Here is a 25,706-nt window from a genome sequence, read left to right as displayed (position 1 = left end):
TCCGACCCCGGAAAACCCCACCCCTACCACCCACACCACCACAATCCCGGACTGCTCCACCGCCCCTGTCTCTCCAGCTGAAGTCAGAGCAGCCCTAACGAAACTCAAGAATGGAAAAGCCCCTGGCTTATGTACCATCACAGCAGAGATGCTGTAGGCCGGAGGAGACAACATCATCCTCTGGCTCACACAGATCATCAACCATGTGTGGGTCTCTGAGTCGCTGCCTGATGACTGGAGGCGGGGCATTATACTACCATTTTGGAAGCATAAGGGAGACCAGCTGACCTGCAGCAACCATAGAGGGATCACACTCCTCTCCATCCACGGTAAACTCTTTACCCGCATATTACTCACCCAAGCTCTACCTGCAACCAGAAGCAGACGCCGCCAAGAACAGGCCGGCTTCATGCCCAATTGTTCCACCACGGATCACATCTCTGCCATCCGGCTCTTAATAGAAAAGGCCCGGGAGTTCAGAAAGGACCGGCACCTCTACATTGCCTTCATTGATCTTAAGGCTGCCTTCGACACTGTGGACCACGGGTCCCTCTGGAACATCCTGAAGTCCCTCGGAGTCCCAACTAAAATCACCACACTCTTTCAGCAGTTGTATCAGGGTGCAGAAAGCTGTGTGCGTGTGAACTGTAAAGACTCTGAGTGGTTCCCCATCAACAGCGGGGTCAGGCAAGGCTGTGTTGCCGCACCAGAACTATTTAACTGTGTCATCGACCACCTGATGTCCAGAGTCTGTGTGCGAGTCCCCGGGGTGTCACTTGGAAACTACACCCTAAAGGACCTTGAATACGCCGATGACACCACCCTGTTCAGTGAGACCGCTGACCAGCTCAGGGAGGCCCTCGGTGTGTTTGATGAGGAGACCAAACAGCTCGGCCTGAAAATCAGCTGGTCCAAAACCGAACTCATGCATATCGGCGATGGACCAGACCCACCACCCTTCTTATTTGAGGATACCCCTGTCCACTTTGTCCCTACCGTCAGATACCTCGGCTCGACAGTCACCAACAACGGCGACCTCAAACGAGAGGTGGACCGCCGTCGCGCCCTTGCAGCCTCCGTCATGCAGTCCCTGTGGAGACCGTTGTGGCGACACCGGCACATATCTCTGGACACCAAGTTGAGGGTCTACAATTCCTCTGTCATCTCTGTCCTTCTGTACGGCTCGGAAACATGGCCGCTGAATAACATCCTGGCGGCCAGGCTAGATGGCTTTGATTCCAGAGCCCTCAGGAGGATAGAAGGCATCACGTGGAGCCAGCATGTCACCAACAAGACCCTAAGAGAGCTAACCCAACAGCTCCCAGCCTCTCGCCTCGCAGCAATGCGGCGAGTGCGCTGGTATGGCCATGTCATCCGCCTGCCGGGGGAACACCCCACGCGCAAAATCCTGGACTTCAACCCGCAGCGAGCTGGCTGGAGACGCCCTAGAGGCGCCCCCAGGACTCGCTGGCTGGATGTATTAGCCCAGGACCTTAAGGCCTGCAATGTGACTATGGCACAAGCTCAACACCTTGCCCACAACAGACCCAGATGGAGAGACCTGGTTGCTATGGTCGGCTCTACGCGCCCTGAAGTGCAAGAGGACTAAGTAAGTAAGTAAGTTTTACTTTACGGAAAAAATATTGAGATATATATTGTATATCGCCATTGGGCAAATGGATATTTTGAAAAGCTAAATATTTTTTATTTATTATAAGATATTGTTATTTGGTTATTTTTTAATAAATACGTGTACAGATTTAAATTAATTAAAATTTTAATTTTTCTTAAAATTAAATTTCTAAGAAAAAAAGACGCTAGGTACTGTACATTAAAGAAAATAAATGTAGGCATCCTGACCGAAAGCTCCTTTAGCATATTTCGGTAAATCACTGTTGGCTTACGAAACAGATGTCTCCTGCTGTGAGCTCACCTGACAAAACTATGAAACAAACTACAACAGGATGTAAACACTTTGGAGTAAAAGCAACTCTGGTTCCTTCCCCGGAGGTCGCCTGATCTACTTCATAGGGGCCACACTTCCTGTTCCTGTGCCTCCAACCTTTCCTCAGCTATAAAGCGATACATTACGACAACATTTCACAGTGGACAAGAGTGCAAGTAAAAGCAGAAACACAAAAGAAGGGAAACACACACACACACACACACACACACACACTACATGCTGTGTGCTCCACTATGTACAAGGACAAGGTGGGGACACATTTGCAAGCAAGAGACAACAAACACAGGCGGTAATTAGTCGTAGCAGGCCTACCAGTCATAAAGGCTGTGGAAGCCTTACCGCTGTGGTCCAACACAAAGTCATCGTGGGCGTAGCGATACTTCTCTGGGCCGCACGCGATGAACACGTCATCGTCGCCGAAGAAATCCTGCAGGCATGTGATCTGGAACGACACGAAACACGCTGTGTTCAGCAAATATTTACACTAACTAGTCTTGTCCCGATACCAATATTGTGGTACCGGTACCAAAATGTATTCCGATACTTATCTAAATAAAGGGGACCACAAAAAATGTAATTATTGGCTTTTTATTTCAACAAAAAATCTTAGGGTACATTAAACATATGATTCTTGCTGCAATTTAGTCCTTAAATAAAATAGTGAACATACTAGACAACTTGTCTTTTAGTAGTAAGTAAACAAACAGACTCTTAATTAGTCTGCTGACATATGCAGTAACATATTTGATTTGATTTGATTTGATATTGTGTCATTTATACACCCATTATTTTGTCAAAATTATGACGGACAAGCAGTAAAAATTAATTATTAATCCACTTGTTGCTCATTACAGTGGATGTCAGGTGTAGATCCACCCATGGCATTTGTTTACATTGTGACGGAGGTGAGCGAAAACATTGAAGACTGTATACTGTATGCCAATGTGGAAAACTAAATTTAAAATGCATTTAATACATTTGAGAGGAATATTATAAGATTTAGAGTATTATAAATTAAATTATGACTCTTTTACCGTCCGCTAAGGGTTTTGGAACGTAGAGCTATTGTAGGGTAGCTATTAGGGGTGTAACGGTACACAAAAATTTCGGTTCGGTACGTACCTCGGTTTAGAGGTCACGGTTCGGTTCATTTTCGGTACAGTAAGAAAACAACAAAATATAAATTTTGGGGTTATTTATTTATCAAATTTGCAAAATCTTCCACCAAAAATATTTTCTTAGTGTAATATTTGATGTGAAGTAATGGGAACCTTGGATAGGTCAATAATTCATAATAACATTGATTTTGATTCAATATTATGTTTTGAGCAATGACAGACAGTTTGAAAGAAAAAAAACAGCTTTGTTTTATTAGTCAACATTGCAACTTTTTCTAAATTACATTTAACCTTTAAGCTTTTTTATTTCACTTTTGTTATGTTTTTGTTTATTTTAATAGTATTTTTAGAATGTGTCGTCCATCCATCCATCTATCCATCTTCTTCCGCTTATCTGAGGTCGGTTGCGGGGGCAGCAGCCTAAGCAGGGAAGCCCAGACTTCCCTCTCCCCAGCCACTTGGTCCAGCTCCTCCCGGGGGATCCCGAGGCGTTCCCAGGCCAGCCGGGAGACATAGTCTTCCCAACGTGTCCTGGGTCTTCCCCGCGGCCTCCTACCGGTCGGATGTGCCCTAAACACCTCCCTAGGGAGGCGTTCGGGTGGCATCCTGACCAGATGCCCGAACCACCTCATCTGGCTCCTCTCCATGTGGAGGAGCAGCGGCTTTACTTTGAGCTCCTCCCGGATGACAGAGCTTCTCACCCTATCTCTAAGGGAGAGACCCGCCACCCGGCGGAGGAAACTCATTTGGGCCGCTTGTACCCGTGATCTTGTCCTTTCGGTCATAACCCAAAGCTCATGACCATAGGTGAGGATGGGAACGTAGATCGACCGGTAAATTGAGAGCTTTGCCTTCCGGCTCAGCTCCTTCTTCACCACAACGGATCGATACAGCGTCCGCATTACTGAAGACGCCGCACCGATCCGCCTGTCGATCTCACCATCCACTCTTCCCTCACTCGTGAACAAGACTCCGAGGTACTTGAACTCCTCCACTTGGGGCAAGGTCTCCTCCCCAACCCGGAGATGGCACTCCACCCTTTTCCGGGCGAGAACCATGGACTCGGACTTGGAGGTGCTGATTCTCATCCCAGTCGCTTCACACTCGGCTGCGAACCGATCCAGCGAGAGCTGAAGATCCTGAAGCCATCAGGACCACATCATCTGCAAAAAGCAGAGACCTAATCCTGCAGCCACCAAACCAGATACCCTCAACGCCTTGACTGCGCCTAGAAATTCTGTCCATAAAGGTTATGAACAGAATGGGTGACAAAGGGCAGCCTTGGCGGAGTCCAACCCTCACTGGAAACGTGTCCGACTTACTGCCGGCAATGCGGACCAAGCTCTGACACTGATCATACATGTGTCGTGGGCCTTTAGAACATTAGCTGTGGGCCGCAAATGGCCTCCAGGGCACACTTTTGACACCCCTGCTATAGATAATAAAAAATTAAATGTGATAAATCTATGGATAAAAAGCAGAGCCTGGCGACGCATGCGCGTTTATCATAACTCTCTCTCTCTCTCTGTCTCTGCCCCTCCCTTACCAATGCTGCTGTTTGTTTTGTTTTTAACCCCTTCTTAACCCTGAACGTACATTGAAAATACACGCAACCCTAACTCAAAATGCCGGACATTTGAGGCATTTAAGAAACTCCGCCCTGACAGCTCCGCAAAAGAGGACATGTCCGGTGAAAAGAGGACGTATGGTCAGTCTATCCTAGCCCGTTAGCTGCTAGCATGCCGTGTGTTGTGCCTCGGTGTGCATTGTTTACACAACGTGCGTTACGCTACTTAATATGTCCGTGTGGAAACTCGTTCGGTACACCTCCAAACCGAACCGGAACCCCCGTACCGAAACAGTTCAATACAAATACATGTACCGTTACACCCCTAAATCATAGTAGTATCGACTAGATACGCTCTTGTACTTGGTATCATTACAGTGGATGTCAGGTGTCGATACACCCATGGCATTTGTTTACATTGTGACGCCGGTGAGCTAAAACATTGAAGACTGTATACTGTATGCCAATGTGGAAAACTAAATTTAAAATGCATTTAATACATTTGAGAGGAATATTATAAGATATAGAGTTTTATAAAAAAGAATGCATTTTTATGACTCTTTTACCATCCGCTAAGGGTTTTGGAACGTAGAGCTATTGTAGGGTAGCTATTAGGTTGTGTAACGGTACACAAAAATTTCGGTTCGGTACGTACCTCGGTTTAGAGGTCACGGTTCGGTTCATTTTCGGTACAGTAAGAAAACAACAAAATATACATTTTTGGGTTATTTATTTACCAAATTTACAAAATCTTCCACCAAAAATATTTTTCTTAGTGTAATATTTGATGTGAAGTAATGGGAACCTTGGATAGGTCAATAATTCATAATAACATTGATTTTGATTCAATATCATGTTTTGAGCAATGACAGTTTGAAAAAAAACAAAACAGCTTTGTTTTATTAGTCAACATTGCAACTTTTTCTAAATTACATTTAACCTTTAAGCTTTTTTTATTCACTTTTGTTATGTTTTTGTTTATTTTAATAGTATTTTTAGAATGTGCCGTGGGCCTTTAAAACATTAGCTGTGGGCCGCAAATGGCCTCCGGGGCACACTTTTGACACCCCTGCTATAGATAATAAAAACTTAAATGTGATAAATCTATGGATAAAAAGCAGAGCCTGGCGACGCATGCGCGTTTATCATAACTCTCTCTCTCTCTCTGTCTCTGCCCCTCCCTTACCAATGCTGCTGTTTGTTTTGTTTTTAACCCCTTCTTAACCCTGAACGTACATTGAAAATACACGCAACCCTAACTCAAAATGCCGGACATTTGAGGCATTTAAGAAACTCCGCCCTGACAGCTCCGCAAAAGAGGACATGTCCGGTGAAAAGAGGACGTATGGTCAGTCTATCCTAGCCCGTTAGCTGCTAGCATGCCGTGTGTTGTGCCTCGGTGTGCATTGTTTACACAACGTGCGTTACGCTACTTAATATGTCCGTGTGGAAACTCGTTCGGTACACCTCCTAACCGAACCGGAACCCCCGTACCGAAACGGTTCAATACAAATACACGTACCGTTACAGCCCTAGTAGCTATACAATGTAGGCTACGAAAATGAGTCATATAATTGACAATCAATAACATTTTAGGGATTACTAAATTTCTTTGTAAAAAAAATAAACAATTCCATTGATTTTGAATGCAATTGAACACAAGAGGAGTCAGAGGTTAAGATCCATCATACTTTTCAACCGATCAATAACCCTATTCTACTGAATGCAGTTGGGGTAATTAAGAGACTCATTTGGTAACTGCATTGTCACCCAAAGAGCCATTACATCCTCCTGAGGACCGGATGGGATTTTGCTCTATTTCTTTTGTCAAACTTACAGAGTTCGGAGGGAAAAAAACGATTTTAACAAGCATTTTTTTAATATGCATTTTAAGGTTTGGTTTGAATTTGTTTGTCTGAGCAAGAACTCTGTTTATTTTGAATGCAGTTTTGCTATAAATACAGCTAAGGCTCAGTATTTGTCCCTCTGCTGCTGGTTAGAGAAAGTGTAGCAAAAAGACGTGTGTGGTACATGTTGGCATCCTTGTTATGTTAATGATAGCAATTCACTGTACAGGAAGGCAGTTGGAGGGGAGGGGAGAGGAGGGAGAGTGTGGGTGTGAGGTGTCCTGAAAAGGAAATTCCTCTTTGTGGGAGAGTGTAGGCAGAAGATTAAAACAGTGAATGTGGGCTACACAAACTGTACAAAATAATCTGCTATCGATAACATATCCACCATCAATCGCCTTAAGTATGCAGGAGTGTGACCTTTAACATCTGCTTACAAGGCATTGTGCAGTGTGCACAGAGGTGGGTAGAGTAGCCAGAAATTGTACTCAAGTAAGAGTACTGTTACTTTAGATATTTATTACTCAAGTAAAAGTAAGGAGTAGTCACCCAAATATTTACTTGAGTAAAAGTAAAAAGTATGTTGTGAAAAAACTACTCAAGTACTGAGTAACTGATGAGTAACATACACACACATATCATATATATATATATATATATATATATATATATATATATATATATATATATATATATATATATATATATATATATATATATATATATATATATACACTAGGGCTGCAGCTAACGATTATTTTTCTATCGATTAATCTATAGATTATTTTTTTCGATTAATCGGTTAATCTATAGATTATTTTTTCGATTAATCTATAGATTATTTTTCCTTTTACCGATTTTTTTTTTTTTTTTAAATGAAGAGGAAAAAATAAATGTAGGCCAGTTTTTTCAAAAGGCATGGCTTTTATTTACAAAAAAAAAAGTATGGCCACTCAGTCAACATTGACAACAACATGACAAAATATTCTGTAACAATGTAAACATTTAAAACTTTTAACATTTAACAAAATTAAAAGTAGCTTATTTGCTTTTTAATGTGCAAATATAAAAGTAAACATCCAGTGCAAATCTTAATATTCTGGAATAGTATAAGCATTTCAAAAGTAAAAGTATTGCTTATTTTGCTTTAAAATGTGCAAAAATAAAGATAAACATCCAATACAAAAAAGTGCAAAACGGAAATATTCTGTAACAAGTGTAAACATTTCAACAAAAGTAAAAGTATTGCTTATTTGCAAAAATGTGCAAAAATAAAGCTAAACATCCAATACAAAAAAGTGTACAGTGTAAACATTTCAACAAAAGTAAAAGTATTGCTTATTTTGCTTAATAACACAACAATGATAGTATGATTAAAGTGAAAGTTAATTGTTGGTTTGTACATAGTATATGTAACTGTTAATGTTGTAAAAGGTATTTGCACAACTAATTAACGTTAGCGTTTGTGACACGTCTTGTGCCGTGGGGTTCTTTCAGGACCGACAGACTGAACGCCAGACGGCTTTGCCAGGTTTACAATCTTTTAATTTTACACAAAGTCTTTTCTCTTCCAACTGCGCGGATCGCGCACCTGGGCACGATTGCGGCGTCGCTCCCGGCGCGGCCCGCCTCGCCGCTCGCTCGCCGCCGCCGCCTCTCCACAGCGTTAAAGAGGAGCGCGTCTTTGTAAACACTGAACAGGCACGCCAAACGCGCCTCTCAGAGCGAAACGGTGCTTTAGTTTATGAATTTACAACGCAGATACAAATGACACATTCATGTTTTTGTGTAATAATGACAACGTATACGCACGCGGACGATTGACTTGTTGATGGTGATGGCAAGAACGCTGTCGGGGGTTTTCTTTTCAAATGTTCGTTCATAGCCGTTGTGCTGCTATGATAGGCCATTTCCGCTCGACACTGTGCATACAACAACATTATTAGGCCGTTTATTGAAATACTCCCACACTTTTGACGACTTTTGGCGTGCTTTTTTCCCCTCGCTCGCATCGTCTGCTTTGCGCTCCGCCATGACAGTAGTGTGACGTAAATATGCGACGCGCCGACGCACAAAAACGGCGTCGACGTATTTACGTAACCGATGACGTCGACGCGTCGTTTCAGCCTTAATATACACACACACACACATATATATATATATACAGTATATAATTTATATATATTTATTTTGCCGTTTTTGTTTACATGTTAAAGGTGTTTTAATGAATATACATGCATGTTTAACACATATAGATTCCTTTCTTTCATGAAGACAAGAATATAAGTTGGTGTATTACCTGATTCTGATGACTTGCATTGATTGTAATCAGACAGTAGTGATGATAACGTCCACGTTTTCAAATGGAGGAGAAAAAAAAGTCTTCCTTTCTGTCTAATACCACATGAAAGTGGTTGCTTTTTGGCATCTTATTTGTCCAGCTTCCATATTCGTTTTTATACACTTTACAAGAAATACATTGGCAGCAAACTCCGTAGCTTGCTAGCTTGTTTGCGCTGGCTTTCGGAGACTCTTGTTTTGAAAGCGCAAGCGCGATGGAGCGGCACTTTTATTGTGAAGACAGGAACTGTGCAGTCAGTCTTTAGGCTTTTGACGGGATGTACGGTTGAAATAAAAAAGGGGATTTTTTTCCTTCACACTTTTGATTGATTGATTGGAACTTTTATTAGTAGATTGCACAGTACAGTACATATTCCGTACAATTGACCACTAAATGGTAACACCCGAATAAGTTTTTACACTTGTTTAAGTCAGGTCATGTGACCCCTGGCTCTGTTTTTATTGGTCCAATGTCACCAGTGACTGCATCTGATTGGTGGAACGGAGTGAACATCACCAGTGACTGTATTTGTTGAAACGCAGGCACTATGAAAGTCTGTCTGACAGACCAAAACAAACAAAGCGTGCATTAACATATCGATCAAAATTAGTAGCGAGTAGCGAGCTGAATGTAGATGAAAGTAGCGGAGTAAAAGTAGCGTTTCTTCTCTATAAATATACTCAAGTAAAAGTAAAAGTATGTTGCATTAAAACTACTCTTAGAAGTACAATTTATCCCAAAAGTTACTCAAGTAGATGTAACGGAGTAAATGTAGCGCGTTACTACCCACATCTGCTTGGGGGGCGCAGAAAGGAAACTCTGGAAAAAGGTTAGGTACCTCAGCTATTGTGTGCTAAATTAATGAACCTGCATCCTTAGATTTAGGACAATGATGTAGAAAAGTGGTACAGTACATACAGTATATCAAGTCATGACTACTTAGGAAGCGACAGCTCTGTCAGATCGTATCCATTCCCTGGGGATTGCACCGAGCACGCACCCAAACACAAGAATCAAGGACATGGTGATCGATTACACCAGGGAGGCTAAGTCATCGCTTAAAGGGAGCAAGTCTGAGGTCATTAGTGTTACAGTGAGGGCATCACTGTGCATATTGGATGGGCCAGACAGTTGGAGTTGGAAACGGAGCAAAAAGGAGGCCATCTTTGTCACAGGGGATTAACCGTCACTCGACCGGGAAGGTGAGATAACGCTTCGCCACGTCCCTCTGAAGCGCCGCATGACCTCGATGGCAGGTCGTGAAGGGGGGAGGGGGGGTCACTTGTAATCTTTTCCATCAAGCAGTACAGTTCAGTTCCATTCGCCATGGTACAGTTCGGGTGGCTTGCGTTTGTGACAGACACTTTAGCTACGCCAGGGGTCGGCAACCCAAAATGATGAACGAGCCATATTGGACCACACTAAGTCATCGGTCTGGAGCCACAAAAAATCAAAAGACTTATACAAGTGTTATAATGAAGGCTACACATGATGTAAATGGCTAATTAGCTATATTAGCGTACTATCAAAAATGACTATGTGTCGCAGTCTGACGCAAATCTTTTTTGACAGAAATGTTCCATCCATCCATCCATCCATCTTCTTCCGCTTATCCGAGGTCAGGTCGCGGGGGCAGCAGCTTAAGCAGGGAAGCCCAGACTTCCCTCTCCCCAGCCACTTCGTCCAGCTCCTCCCGGGGGATCCCGAGGCGTTCCCAGGCCAGCCGGGAGACATAGTCTTCCCAACGTGTCCTGGGTCTTCCCCGTGGCCTCCTACCGGTCGGACGTGCCCTAAACACCTCCCTAGGGAGGCGTTCGGGTGGCATCCTGACCAGATGCCCGAACCACCTCATCTGGCTCCTCTCCATGTGGAGGAGCAGCGGCTTTACTTTGAGCTCCCCCCGGATGACAGAGCTTCTCACCCTATCTCTAAGGGAGAGCCCCGCCACTCGGCGGAGGAAACTCATTTGGGCCGCTTGTACCCGTGATCTTGTCCTTTCGGTCATGACCCAAAGCTCATGACCATAGGTGAGGATGGGAACGTAGATCGACCGGTAAATCGAGAGCTTTGCCTTCCGGCTCAGCTCCTTCTTCACCACAACGGATCGATACAGCGTCCGCATTACTGAAGACGCCGCACCGATCCGCCTGTCGATCTCACGATCCACTCTTCCCCCACTCGTGAACAAGACTCCGAGGTACTTGAACTCCTCCACTTGGGGCAAGATCTCCTCCCCAACCCGGAGATGGCACTCCACCCTTTTCCGGGAGAGAACCATGGACTCGGACTTGGAGGTGCTGATTCCCATCCCAGTCGCTTCATACTCGGCTGCGAACCGATCCAGTGAGAGCTGAAGATCTTGGCCGGAGGAAGCCATCAGGACCACATCATCTGCAAATAGCAGAGACCTAATCCTGCAGCCACCAAACCAGATCCCCTCAACGCCTTGACTGCGCCTAGAAATTCTGTCCATAAAGGTTATGAACAGAATCGGTGACAAAGGGCAGCCTTGGCGGAGTCCAACCCTCACTGGAAACGTGTCCGACTTACTGCCGGCAATGCGGACCAAGGTCTGACACTGATCGTACAGGGAGCGAACTGCCACAATAAGACAGTCCGTTACCCCATACTCTCTGAGCACTCCCCACAGGACTTCCCGGGGTACACGGTCGAATGCCTTCTCCAAGTCCACAAAGCACATGTAGACTGGTTGGGCAAACTCCCATGCACCCTCAAGGACCCTGCCGAGAGTATAGAGCTGGTCCACAGTTCCACGACCAGGACGAAAACCACACTGTTCCTCCTGAATCCGAGGTTCGACTATCCGGCGTAGCCTCCTCTCCAGTACACCTGAATAGACCTTACTGGGAAGGCTGAGGAGTGTGATCCCACGATAGTTGGAACACACCCTCCGGTTCCCCTTCTTAAAGAGAGGAACCACCACCCCGGTCTGCCAATCCAGAGGTACCGCCCCCAATGTCCACGCGATGTTGCAGAGTCTTGTCAACCAAGACAGCCCCACAACATCCGAGCCTTAAGGAACTCCGGGCGGATCTCATCCACCCCCGAGGCCTTGCCACCGAGGAGCTTTTTAACTACCTCGGCAACCTCAGCCCCAGAAATAGGAGAGCCCACCACAGATTCCCCAGGCCCTGCTTCCTCATAGGAAGGACAGAAATGTTGACATGTAATATTTATTCTACACATTTTTACAACATTGGACAACATTAGTAAAACTTCTCAGAGGGTGAGATAACTCCTGGAAAAGGGGAACATTATCACCAGACCTATGTAAGCGTCAATATATACCTCGATGTTGCAGAAAAAAGATCATATATTTTTTTAACCGATTTCCGAACTCTAAGTGGGTGAATTTTGGCGAATTAAACGCCTTTCTATTATTCGCTCACGTCACATCGGGAAGCATTCCGCCATTTTCTCAAACACCGAGTCAAATCAGCTCTGTTATTTTCCGTTTTTTCGACTGTTTTCCGCACCTTGGAGACATCATGCCTCGTCGGTGTGTTGTCGGAGGGTGTAACAACACCAACAGGGACGGATTCAAGTTGCACCAGTGGCCCAAATATGCGAAAGTGGCAAGAAATTGGACGTTTGTTCCGCACACTTTACCGACGAAAGCTATGCTACGACAGAGATGGCAAGAATGTGTGGATATCCTGCGACACTCAAAGCAGATGCATTTCCAACCATAAAGTCAAAAGAAATCTGCCGCCAGACCCCCATTGAATCTGCCGGAGTGTGTGAGCAATTCAGGGACAAAGGACCTCGGTAGCACGGCAAGCAATGGCGGCAGTTTGTTACCGCAGACGAGCGAGCTAAACCCCCTATCGACCCTAGCTTCCCTGGCCTGCTGACATCAACTCCAAAACTGAACAGATCAGCTTTCAGGAAAAGAGCGCGGATGAGGGTATGTCTACAGAATATATTAATTGATGAAAATTGGGCTGTCTGCACTCTCAAAGTGCATGTTGTTGCCAAATGTATTTCATATGCTGTAAACCTAGTTCATAGTTGTTAGTTTCCTTTAATGCCAAACAAACACATACCAATCGTTGGTTAGAAGGCGATCGCCGAATTCGTCCTCGCTTTCTCCCGTGTCGCTGGCTGTCGTGTCGTTTTCCTCGGTTTCGCTTGCATACGGTTCAAACCGATATGGCTCAATAGCTTCAGTTTCTTCTTCAATTTGGTTTTGGCTACCTGCCTCCACACTACAACCATCCGTTTCAATACATGCGTAATCTGTTGAATCGCTTAAGCCGCTGAAATCCGAGTCTGAATCCGAGCTAATGTCGCTATAGCTTGCTGTTCTTTCCGCCATGTTTGTTTGTGTTGGCTTCACTATGTGACGTCACAGGAAAATGGACGGGTGTATATAACGATGGTTAAAATCAGGCACTTTGAAGCTTTTTTTAGGGATATTGCGTGATGGGTAAAATTTTGAAAAAAACTTTAAAAAATAAAATAAGCCACTGGGAACTGATTTTTAATGGTTTTAACCATTCTGAAATTGTGATAATGTTCCCCTTTAATGACTGTCTTAGAATGGCCAAAGGTGTAGATGTGTGTGTCCAAGTTAAAGGAAATGGCAGGCTGTCTTCTTCTAATGGATTCATTACAACAGGGGTGCTCATTACGTCGATCGCGATCTACCGGTCGATCTCGGAGGGTGTGTCAGTCGATCACCAGCCAGGCATTAAAAAAATAGTCCTAAAAATGAGCGATCATAAATCTTCACTATGACGTCACTTTCGTCACTTGATTGACATTCACGGCACCCGAGGGTCTTCTGAGATGACGCTGGCTGCTGCCAGCTCGTTAAAATTACCGACTGGAAGGCGAGAAACACTTTATTTCAACAGACTCTGGCGCCGTACCTGTCGTCAAAACTCCAAAGACCGACTGCACAGTTGCACAATAAAAGCTCTGCTTCATCCTGCCTGCGCTACCAAAATAAGAGTCTCAGAAAGCTGGCGCGCACAAGCTAGCAAGCTACGGAGTTTGCCGACAATGTATTTCTTGTAAAGTGTATACAAAGGAGTACGGAAGCTGGACAAATAAGATGCCAAAAACCAACCACTTTCATGTGGTATTGGACAGAAAGGAGGACTTTTTTTCTCCTCCATTCGAAAATGCGGACGTTATCATCACCACTGTCTGATTCCTATCAATGCAAGTCATCACAATCAGGTAATACACCAACTTATATTCTTGTCTTCATGAAAGAAAGGAATCTATATGTGTTAAACATGCTTGTATTATCTTTAACCACCTTTAAGTTGTTAACAATATTAACTATATGTGTTAAACATGCGTGTATTATCTTTAACCACCTTTAACTTGTTAACAATATTAACTATATGTGTTAAACATGCTTGTATTATCTTTAACCACCTTTAAGTTGTTAACAATATTAACTATATGTGTTAAACATGCCTGTATTATCTTTAACCACCTTTAAGTTGTTAACAATATTAACTATTTGTGTTAAACATGCTTGTATTATTTTAAACCACCTTTAACTTGTTAACAATATTAACTATGTGTTAAACATGCTTGCATTATCTTTAAACACCTTTAACTTGTTAACAATATTAACTATATGTGTTAAACATGCTTGCATTATCTTTAAACACCTTTAACTTGTTAACAATATTAACTATATGTGTTAAACATGCTTGCATTATCTTTAAACACCTTTAACTTGTTAACAATATTAACTATATGTGTTAAACATGCTTGCATTATCTTTAAACACCTTTAACTTGTTAACAATATTAACTATATGTGTTAAACATGCTTGCATTATCTTTAAACACCTTTAACTTGTTAACAATATTAACTACCGTATATGTGTTAAACATGCTTGCATTATCTTTAAGCAAGTCATCAGAATCAGGTAATACACCAACTTATATTCTTGTCTTCATGAAAGAAAGGAATCGAGATGTGTTAAACATGCTTGTATTATCTTTAACCACCTTTAACTTGTTAACAATATTAACTATATGTGTTAAACATGCTTGTATTATCTTTAACCACCTTTAAGTTGTTAACAATATTAACTATTTGTGTTAAACATGCTTGTATTATTTTTAACCACCTTTAACTTGTTAACAATATTAACTATGTGTTAAACATGCTTGCATTATCTTTAAACACCTTTAACTTGTTAACAATATTAACTATATGTGTTAAACATGCTTGCATTATCTTTAAACACCTTTAACTTGTTAACAATATTAACTATATGTGTTAAACATGCTTGCATTATCTTTAAACACCTTTAACTTGTTAACAATATTAACAATATGTGTTAAACATGCTTGCATTATCTTTAAACACCTTTAACTTGTTAACAATATTAACTATATGTGTTAAACATGCTTGCATTATCTTTAAACACCTTTAACTTGTTAACAAAAACATATATTTCATAAATAAGTAAATATAAATGATATATATGAATGAGGTAGATCCCCACGACTTGATCAATTGAAAAGTAGCTCGCCTGCAGAAAAAGTGTGAGCACCCCTGCATTACAATCTTTGCAAGCTGGGTAACATTTGCTGTGGTCTGGAACAACATGGCACACAAACAACTATCAGAAATGTAGCCAATACTACATACATATAATATGTCATGAAACAAAAATAAACTAAATACACAGAGGACATAAGAAAAGGAAATTAAATGAGCTAAATTATAGCTACAAATGAGGCATAATTATGCAATATGTACATACAGCTAGCCTAAATAGCATGTTAGCAAGGATTAGCTTGCAGTCATGCACTGACTAAATATTCCTGATTCGCACTCCATAACAAGTCAATAACATCAACAAAGCTCACCTGTGTGCATTCACGCACAGTATAAAACGCTTGATGGACAAAATGAGACAAAGAAGGAGTGGCATAAAACACGTCTTTCTGTGGCAGCATTGGAGAAAGTTGTACATGTAAACAAACTGTTGAGTCACACAACCGTGAGTTCAAGGGCCGCTGAAATTAGGACAAAACGGCGCTCACCAAATACTAGCATCAGTGAAGCACAAACATATTAAACAGTGGGCTTTCTAACAATTAGGAAGGTTTGTGTTGTGTTTGTCCTACTACAGAAACCATACTAAAACAAAAAACATATTTTTTCACCCCATTTTCATACATTTTTTAAAAAGCTCCATGGAGCCACCAGGGCGCCGCTAAAGAGCTGCATGTGGCTCTAGAGCCGCGGGTTGCTGACCCCCGTGCTCTTTCCTGAATATGGAACCCTGCCATCAGGGAGAAGACTCCGGGTCCCACTATGCAAATCTAACCGCCTTAAATTATCATTTGTTCCAGCCTCCATTAAGCTGACCAACAATGTGCAATAGAATTTTAATACATAGGTTAGCACTTTTTTAGCACATAGCACTTTAGCACATAGCACTTTAGAACTAAGCACTTTAGCACACAGCACTTTATCCATGAGCTCTAGTGCAATGCACATTGGTACTTTATCTTTATCTCCATACTGTAGATTTTATGCCAACATCAAAGTGCCACCTATGTCTATCAAGCTCCATGTTCTGATGTTTAAATGTTAGTTGTATGGTTGTGGTTGTGTCTGTGCTTGTGTTTTTGTTCTGTTGTTTTTGGGTATGTTAAAAAAGCAATGATGCACTGTGCCCAAGACAAATTTCCCCGCGGGGACAATAAAGTTGAACCTTGAACCTTGACCTTGCTACGCTAACATTTTCTGTAAACAACCCCGCAAGCAAGGCGGAAACTTCTCTAACTGACGAAATTCACGCAATTTTTTCCTTATTCATTTGCAGCAGGGGCCGCCAACCCGTTCAGTCGATCTTTGAGACACTACCGGTCCATCGCAAAAATATTACAATATTCAATAAGTCAATTAACCGAAGACAAATGAAAATGAACGTCGGTAAGTTTTCCAGCGCCGATAAATCTCTTCAAGAGTATTCACGCTTTTCGTCACTTTTAGCGGCTGCGCGCGTTTGTACCATAGCGGAATGAAAAGAAGGGGGTGAATTATCTTGGCCTCATTAAGTATCTTGGACTCGTTGTGCAGCGACACGGGGCCGCTGGCCCGTTAGCATCACACAGTGTAGAAGTGGCTGGTTGCATCAGCTCTGCTCTTTTAATGTCCTTTGATGTTTCCCTCTTACACACATGCTTATGTGTACTATGGCTATGAGGATCTGGTTTGGTGGCTGCAGGATTAGGTCTCTGCTTTTTGCAGATGATGTGGTCCTGATGGCTTCATCTGGCCAGGATCTTCAGCTCTCACTGGATCGGTGGCAAGGCCCCGGGGGTGGATGAGATCCGCCCGGAGTTCCTTAAGGCTCTGGATGCTGTGGGGCTGTCTTGGTTGACAAGACTCTGCAGCATCGCGTGGACATCAGGGGCGGTACCTCTGGATTGGCAGACCGGGGTGGTGGTTCCTCTCTTTAAGAAGGGGAACCGGAGGGTGTGTTCTAACTATCGTGGGATCACACTCCTCAGCCTTCCCGGTAAGGTCAATTCAGGTGTACTGGAGAGGAGGCTACGCCGGATAGTCGAACCTCGGATTCAGGAGGAACAGTGTGGTTTTCGTCCTGGTCGTGGAACTGTGGACCAGCTCTATACTCTCGGCAGGGTCCTTGAGGGTGCATGGGAGTTTGCCCAACCAGTCTACATAAATAAATGATAAATGGGTTGTACTTGTAGAGCGCTTTTCTACCTTCAAGGTACTCAAAGCGCTTTGACACTACTTCCACATTTACCCATTCACACACACATTCACACACTGATGGAGGGAGCTGCCATGCAAGGCGCTAACCAGCACCCATCAGGAGCAAGGGTGAAGTGTCTTGCTCAGGACACAACGGACATGACGAGGTTGGTACTAGGTGGGGATTGAACCAGGGACCCTCTGGTCGCACATGGCCATTCTTCCACTGCGCCACGCCGTCCCCACACTACATGTGTTTTGTGGACTTGGAGAAAGCATTGGACCGTGTCCCTCGGGAAGTCCTGTGGGGAGTGCTCAGAGAGTATGGGGTATCGGACTGTCTGATTGTGGCAGTCCGCTCCCTGTATGATCAGTGTCAGAGCTTGGTCCGCATTGCCGGCAGTAAGTCGGACACGTTTCCAGTGAGGGTTGGACTCCGCCAAGGCTGCCCTTTGTCACCGATTCTGTTCATAACCTTTATGGACAGAATTTCTAGGCGCAGTCAAGGCGTTGAGGGGATCTGGTTTGGTGGCTGCAGGATTAGGTCTCTGCTTTTTGCAGATGATGTGGTCCTGATGGCTTCATCTGGCCAGGATCTTCAGCTCTCACTGGATCGGTTCGCAGCCGAGTGTGAAGCGACTGGGATGAGAATCAGCACCTCCAAGTCCGAGTCCATGGTTCTCGCCCGGAAAAGGGTGGAGTGCCATCTCCGGGTTGGGGAGGAGATCTTGCCCCAAGTGGAGGAGTTCAAGTACCTCGGAGTCTTGTTCACGAGTGAGGGAAGAGTGGATCGTGAGATCGACAGGCGGATCGGTGCGGCGTCTTCAGTAATGCGGACGCTGTATCGATCCGTTGTGGTGAAGAAGGAGCTGAGCCGGAAGGCAAAGCTCTCAATTTACCGGTCGATCTACGTTCCCATCCTCACCTATGGTCATGAGCTTTGGGTCATGACCGAAAGGACAAGATCACGGGTACAAGCGGCCCAAATGAGTTTCCTCCGCCGGGTGGCGGGGCTCTCCCTTAGAGATAGGGTGAGAAGCTCTGCCATCCGGGGGGAGCTCAAAGTAAAGCCGCTGCTCCTCCACATGGAGAGGAGCCAGATGATGTGGTTCGGGCATCTGGTCAGGATACCACCCGAACGCCTCCCTAGGGAGGTGTTTAGGGCACGTCCGACCGGTAGGAGGCCGCGGGGAAGACCCAGGACACGTTGGGAAGACTATGTCTCCCAGCTGGTCTGGGAACGCCTCGGGGTCCCACAGGAAGAGCTGGACAAAGTGGCTGGGGAGAGGGAAGTCTGGGCTTCCCTGCTTAGGCTGCTGCCCCCGCGACCCGACCTCGGATAAGCGGAAGAAGATGGATGGATGGATGGATGGGCTATGAGGTTGTTTTTCCCTTGCCTCAGTCTGGACCCCCTCTCCAGGGGCCCAGGCTTAGACTGACATTTTTTTTTCTGTCTCCCTGTAATGTTTGTCTGATCTTGAATGGGATTATGCTGAAAATCTTAATTTCCTCTTTAGGATTAATAAAGTATTTCTGATTCTGGTGAGCATGTAGCAGCTAACATGGATAAAATGATTACAAAACCCAAACGCCACCGCACCAGTGTGGGAATATTTAAATTTAAACCTTTGGAACAAGATGAGCCTCTAAAGCCAGTTTGCCGAATGTGCACGACTACAACAACGCCCACTTGAAACACAACCACTCGATAGTCCACACTTACTTTGCGTTTGGTGAACAAGCCAGGTGACAGGTCAGTGTAAACAAAACGTGGTGAAATACATGGTCAAAGACATGCTGCCATTTAATACTGTTATAAAACTAGCATTTCTTAAACAGTGCTGTCATGTTGTCATGTCATGTCGGAGTTCCTCACTAGGAATCTGCCAGACTTCAATTTGTTTTGCATATGATCTACTAATACATCTGTTTGAACTGTAGTGTTAATATTACTTTGCACTTTTCTTTAAAAATGTCCTAACGTGATTGTCCGTTAACTCTACCACTGCCTACATGTTGAATATTGAAGTACTACTTTGCAGTGTTGGGACTAACGCGTTACTTTGTAACGCGTTATTTTTTATATTCAGTAACTCAGTTACCGTTACTACATGATGCGTTATTGCGTTATTTTACGTTATTTTTCATGTAGTATCGTATAGAAACAGAAGATCTGAGTGTGTTTTATTGCAGCGCTGCGGTGGAAAAGAAGAGGTGTGCTTTGTGTGGGTGGGGGCGGACTCCCATACCGCAGTTGAGGAGCGCAGGGGAGACGTTCCTCCAGGGCCTATGTACGTCTTCGGGGCTAACAACCTTCACTTTACCTGGCAGTGGGTCTTTACAGCTGAGGGTGAATGACAAGATTTGGTTTGTTGCAACTTTGTGACTTTATTGGACGCAGCCATCCACCAAGCTAGAGCACCTGCACGCACTCACTGTCGCCGCTCGCTCACCTCTCTCGCCCACTCACTCACTGACGTCACTCACCTCACATGCTGTCATATCTTAAAGGGCCACACACACACACACACACACACACACACACACACACACACACACACACACACACACACACACACACACACACACGGGCGCCGCTAGGGATTTTGGGCCCCATGAAAAGAATCTTTACAGGGCCCCCAACACAGTGTCATTATTTTTTCTGTATTATAATTTCATCATCATTAGGGGCCTCTCTGGGCCCCCCTCCATCATGGGCCCCTAGAATCCGTCTCCTTTACCCCCCCTTTTCGGCGCCCCTGCACACACACACACATACGCGACTCTCATAACAACTAACAAGACATCATGGCGAAGCCAGAAGTCGAGTTTTTTTTAACATGGAGACATTCTCAATACTTTTCTTTTGTCGAGCACAAAGAAAATAACATTTTAGTTAAATGTAAGTTGTGTCTTGGATCAAAAATCCTATCTACTTAAAGTTCAAGTTGAAGTGCCATTATGTTGCAGCTATTTCAAATAGTTTTGTCAATTTGTTCTGGCCTGAAATAAATTGGCCCTTTGAAACATATCTTTGTCTTTGTGTGTTGTATGTAGACCACATTGCTTTCTGAGTTGAGTGATGCAAATGCATGTCAAGTTGATCAACACATTGTATTATTCTCCAGTGCAATAACAGTACTGACATGAAGGCTAAAAGAGCATTAATGGGAGCTTAAAAAAAAAAGAGTAGAAGTAACTAAATAGTTACTTTTCACAGTAACGCATTACTTTTTGGTGTAAGTAACTGAGTTACTTTTGAAATAAAGTAACTAGTAACTGTAACTAGCTACTGGTTTTCAGTAATCAACCCAACACTGCTACTTTGTTTGTCAACACTTTATTTTGCCATTTGATTGATTATGATATGGTTGTGTATAATGGAGCCCCCTTCCCCCAGTCTCCTTCTTAAGATATTTTATTGCTTTTAGTTGTCATTTTTATTCAAGTGCAAAATGTTGCTAAAAAAAAAAAAAAAAAGTAAATTTTATTGTTATTAGTTTTTTTTAGTTATAGTTTGTTTACAAACCCCGTTTCCATATGAGTTGGGAAATTGTGTTGGATGTAAATATAAACGGAATACAATGATTTGCAAATCCTTTTCAAGCCATATTCAGTTGAATATGCTACAAGACAACATATTTCATGTTCAAACTCATAAACTTTTTTTTTTTTTTTTGCAAATAATAATTAACTTAGAATTTCATGGCTGCAACACGTGACAAAGTAGTTGGGAAAGGGCATGTTCACCACTGTGTTACATGGCCTTTCCTTTTAACAACACTCAGTAAAGGTTTGGGAACTGAGGAGACACATTTTTGAAGCTTCTCAGGTGGAATTCTTTCCCATTCTTGCTTGATGTACAGCTTAAGTTGTTCAACAGTCCGGGGGTCTCCGTTGTGCTATTTTAGGCTTCACATTTTCAATGGGAGACAGGTCTGGACTACAGGCAGGCCAGTCTAGTACCCGCACTCTTTTACTATGAAGCCACATTGATGTAACACGTGGCTTGGCATTGTCTTGCTGAAATAAGCAGGGGCGTCCATAGGGAGTTGCTTAGATGGCAACATATGTTGCTCCAAAACCTGTATGTACCTTTCAGTATTAATGGTGCCTTCACAGATGTGTAAGTTACCCATGTCTTGGGCACTAATACACCCCCATACCATCACACATGCTGGCTTTTCAACTTTGCACCTATAACAATCCGGATGGTTCTTTTCCTCTTTGGTCCGATTGGTGACAATTTGAAATGTGGACTCGTCAGACCACAGAACACTTTTCCACTTTGTATAAGTCCATCTTAGATGAGCTCGGGCCCAGCGAAGCCGACGGCGTTTCTGGGTGTTGTTGATAAACGGTTTTCGCCTTGCATAGGAGAGTTTTAACTTGCACTTACAGATGTAGCGACCAACTGTAGTTACTGACAGTGGGTCTCTGAAGTGTTCCTGAGCCCATGTGGTGATATCTTTTACACACTGACGTCGCTTGTTGATGCAGTACAGCCTGAGGGATGGAAGGTCACGGGCTTAGCTGCTTACGTGCAGTGATTTCTCCAGATTATCTGAACCCTCTGATGATATTACGGAGCGTAGATGGTGAAATCCCTAAATTCCTTGCAATAGCTGGTTGAGAAAGGTTTTTCTTAAACTGTTCAACAATTTGCTCACGCATTTGTTGACAAAGTGGTGACCCTCGCCCCATCCTTGTTTGTGAATGACTGAGCATTTCATGGAATCTACTTTTATACCCAATCATGGCACCCACCTGTTCCCAAAAAAAATGAGAATGAATAAATATGTATCAATAACAAAACTGTCTTGAGTTTTTAATCATTTCTACAAGTCTTATTTGTTTGTGATGTAGTGATTGGAGCACATACTTGTTGGTCACAAAAAACATTCATGAAGTTTGCTTCTTTTATGAATTGATTATGGCTCTACTGAAAATGTGAGGGTGAAAAGTATACATACAGCAATGTTAATATTTGCTTACATGTCCCTTGGCAAGTTTACCTGCAATATTGGGGACCACTGATTTACGTTTTTTTGTAAAAAAAAAAAAAAAAAAATAGCATGCAAAATGTATTTTCTCTAAAACTGTGAAGAAGTCCCACACGATCGATGCCATTTTACTTTACATTGAGCTCGGGGGTGCTTGATTGATTGTCAGAGAGGTCCTTCTCTGTCAGGCTGGGGGACGCCACTTCTTCTTCTGCTCCGCTTTACTGTGGTGTCCCCCAGGGATCTATTCTAGGCCCCATCCTGTTCGCTCTATATCTCCTCCCTCTTGGAGAGATTTTTTAAAAGGTATGGAGTGTCTTATCACTTTTATGCAGACGACTGCCAAATTTATATGCCTATTTCAAAAGGCCACGGCCCCCTGACACTCCTTCTCAACTGTCTATGCCACGTCAAGGCTTGGTTAGCCCATAATTTTTTAATAATGAATGAGGGAAAAACAGAAATTCTAGTGTTTGGTCCGGCCCTCACTGACTTGGGACCATTGCAAAATGATGTGCGTCCCAAAGTCACCAGCCTTGGCGTCACTATAGACTTGACAAACAAGTCAATGGCGTTTTAAAATCGTGTTTTTATCATCTTCGTCTTTTAGCAAAGGTAAAACCGTTTTTATCTTTTAACCTTTTTGAACAAGCCGTGCATGCTTTTATTTCAAGTGGCCTGGACTACTGCAATGCACTTTATGCTGGCATTAGCCAAAAAGCTCTCTCCCGGTTGCAGTTAGTCCAGAATGCGGCAGCACGACTTTTAACAGGGACCAGGAGATGCCAGCATATAACCCCAATCCTTGAGAGTTTGCACTGGCTCCCTGTTCATTTTAGAATTGATTTTAAAACCTTGCTGTTTGTTTTTAAAGCTTTACATGGACTGGCACCTCAGTATATCTCGGACCTCATCCAAACTTACAATCCTGCGCGCGCCCTGAGGTCCGAGAGCCAGCTCCAGCTCGTGGTGTCCAAGACCAGACTTAAAACCAGGGGAGACAGGGCCTTCTCTGTGGTCGGCCCTAAGCTCTGGAACACTCTGCCCCTCCATGTTCCAACTGCTCCCACAGTGGAGTGTTTTAAGTCTCGTCTTAAGACCCACTTTTATTCTCTGGCTTTTAACACTACGCGAGTTGTGTGGTCTAAGGCTGAAACGACGCGTCGACATAGTCGACGTCATCGGTTACGTAAATACGTCGACGCCGTTTTTGTGCGTCGGCGCGTCGCATATTTACGTCACACTACTGTCATGGCGGAGCGCAAAGCAGACGATGCGAGCGAGGGGAAAAAAGCACGCCAAAAGTCGGCAAAAGTGTTGGAGTATTTCAATAAACGGCCTAATAATGTTGTTGTATGCACACTGTGTCGAGCGGAAATGGCCTATCATAGCAGCACAACGGCTATGAACGAACATTTGAAAAGAAAACCCCTGACAGCGTTCTTGCCATCACCATCAACTAGTCAATCGTCCGCGTGCGTATACGTTGTCATTATTACACAAAAACATGAATGTGTCATTTGCATCTGCGTTGTAAATTCATAAACTAAAGCACCGTTTCGCTCTGAGAGGCGCGTTTGGCGTGCCTGTTCAGTGTTTACAAAGACGCGCTCCTCTTTAACGCTGTGGAGAGGCGGCGGCGGCGAGCGAGCGGCGAGGCGGGGCGCGCCGGGAGCGACGCCGCAATCGTGCCCAGGTGCGCGATCCGCGCAGTTGGAAGAGAAAAGACTTTGTGTAAAATTAAAAGATTGTAAACCTGGCAAAGCCGTCTGGCGTTCAGTCTGTCGGTCCTGAAAGAACCCCACGGCACAAGACGTGTCACAAACGCTAACGTTAATTAGTTGTGCAAATACCTTTTACAACATTAACAGTTACATATACTATGTACAAACCAACAATTAACTTTCACTTTAATCATACTATCATTGTTGTGTTATTAAGCAAAATAAGCAATACTTTTACTTTTGTTGAAATGTTTACACTGTACACTTTTTTGTATTGGATGTTTAGCTTTATTTTTGCACATTTTAGCAAATAAGCAATACTTTTACTTTTGTTGAAATGTTTACACTTGTTACAGAATATTTCCATTTTGCACTTTTTTGTATTGGATGTTTATCTTTATTTTTGCACATTTTAAAGCAAAATAAGCAATACTTTTACTTTTGAAATGCTTATACTATTCCAGAATATTAAGATTTGCACTGGATGTTTACTTTTATATTTGCACATTAAAAAGCAAATAAGCTACTTTTAATTTTGTTAAATGTTAAAAGTTTTAAATGTTTACATTGTTACAGAATATTTTGTCATGTTGTTGTCAATGTTGACTGAGTGGCCATACTTTTATTTTTGTAAATAAAAGCCATGCCTTTTGAAAAAACTGACCTACATTTATTTTTTCCTCTTCATCATAATCTATAGATTAATCGAAAAAATAATCTATAGATTAACCGATTAATCGAAAAAAATAATCTATAGATTAATCGATAGAAAAATAATCGTTAGCTGCAGCCCTAGTCGAAACGACCAATAAAAAGGATATCGAAAAGTGGGACAGGACAGGACCAAAAAATGCGTAATAAACTGAACTGTTTTGTGCCAACAAAGCCTAAATGTAGAATTTATGAATGGTTACAAAAAATACTAGCATGAAAACTATGTCAACATGACGTCAGGCACTAGCAGGGAGGCAGGGTAGGAATGTCATCCGTGTTTATTTTTGCGTCCACCAGCCACACGTCCCTTTGGGCCTTGTCTCGTCCAATCACCATAGCGAGTTTTGAGGGGGAACTGAAGTTTGTCCTGGAAAGTGTCATCCACCCCCCAACAGTAGAAATAATGGCTCAGCAACACGGTGCCAACTAAGGCTGAAAAGAACGTTTGAAAGGCAGCAGTTGACATCACACAATAGAACACAATAGAGCTCCGTTGTTGGACCCCCAGACACTCTTCCCAAAACAACTCCACCTCTTTGTGTGTCTGCTTGGTTTTTATCAACAGTTTTGCTGTACAAACAAACTTTTGGTCCAAGAGTTGAAAGAAAGTGAATTGAACAAATTCCAGTTGGATGGCCACACTAAAGACAATGGGCGGCCATGCACACATTTTTCAGCTGTTGACCTAAATGT

At 43.3% G+C, this 25,706-nt stretch overlaps 1 protein-coding gene across 2 annotated transcripts in view; it reads right to left on the bottom strand.

Annotated features, from left to right (window-relative positions):
• The window catches only part of dclk2a (doublecortin-like kinase 2a), an 88,212-nt gene that overhangs the window by 35,382 nt on the left and 27,124 nt on the right, over positions 1-25,706 (bottom strand). The window contains exon 3 of one of the 2 annotated variants that reach the window (XM_072916337.1): positions 2,306-2,408. In XM_072916337.1, coding sequence (XP_072772438.1) covers positions 2,306-2,408 — 103 coding nt within the window. Of the gene's footprint in view, positions 1-2,278; positions 2,409-25,706 lie in introns of both variants that reach the window. The other variant, XM_072916336.1, reaches the window with a different exon arrangement.

This window comes from Nerophis lumbriciformis, linkage group LG27 (assembly GCF_033978685.3).
Source record: "Nerophis lumbriciformis linkage group LG27, RoL_Nlum_v2.1, whole genome shotgun sequence".
In the NCBI taxonomy this organism is placed as follows: Eukaryota; Metazoa; Chordata; class Actinopteri; order Syngnathiformes; family Syngnathidae; genus Nerophis; species Nerophis lumbriciformis.
The sequence above is the reverse complement of the archived record's forward strand: the minus strand, read 5'-3'. Positions and strand labels throughout refer to the sequence as shown.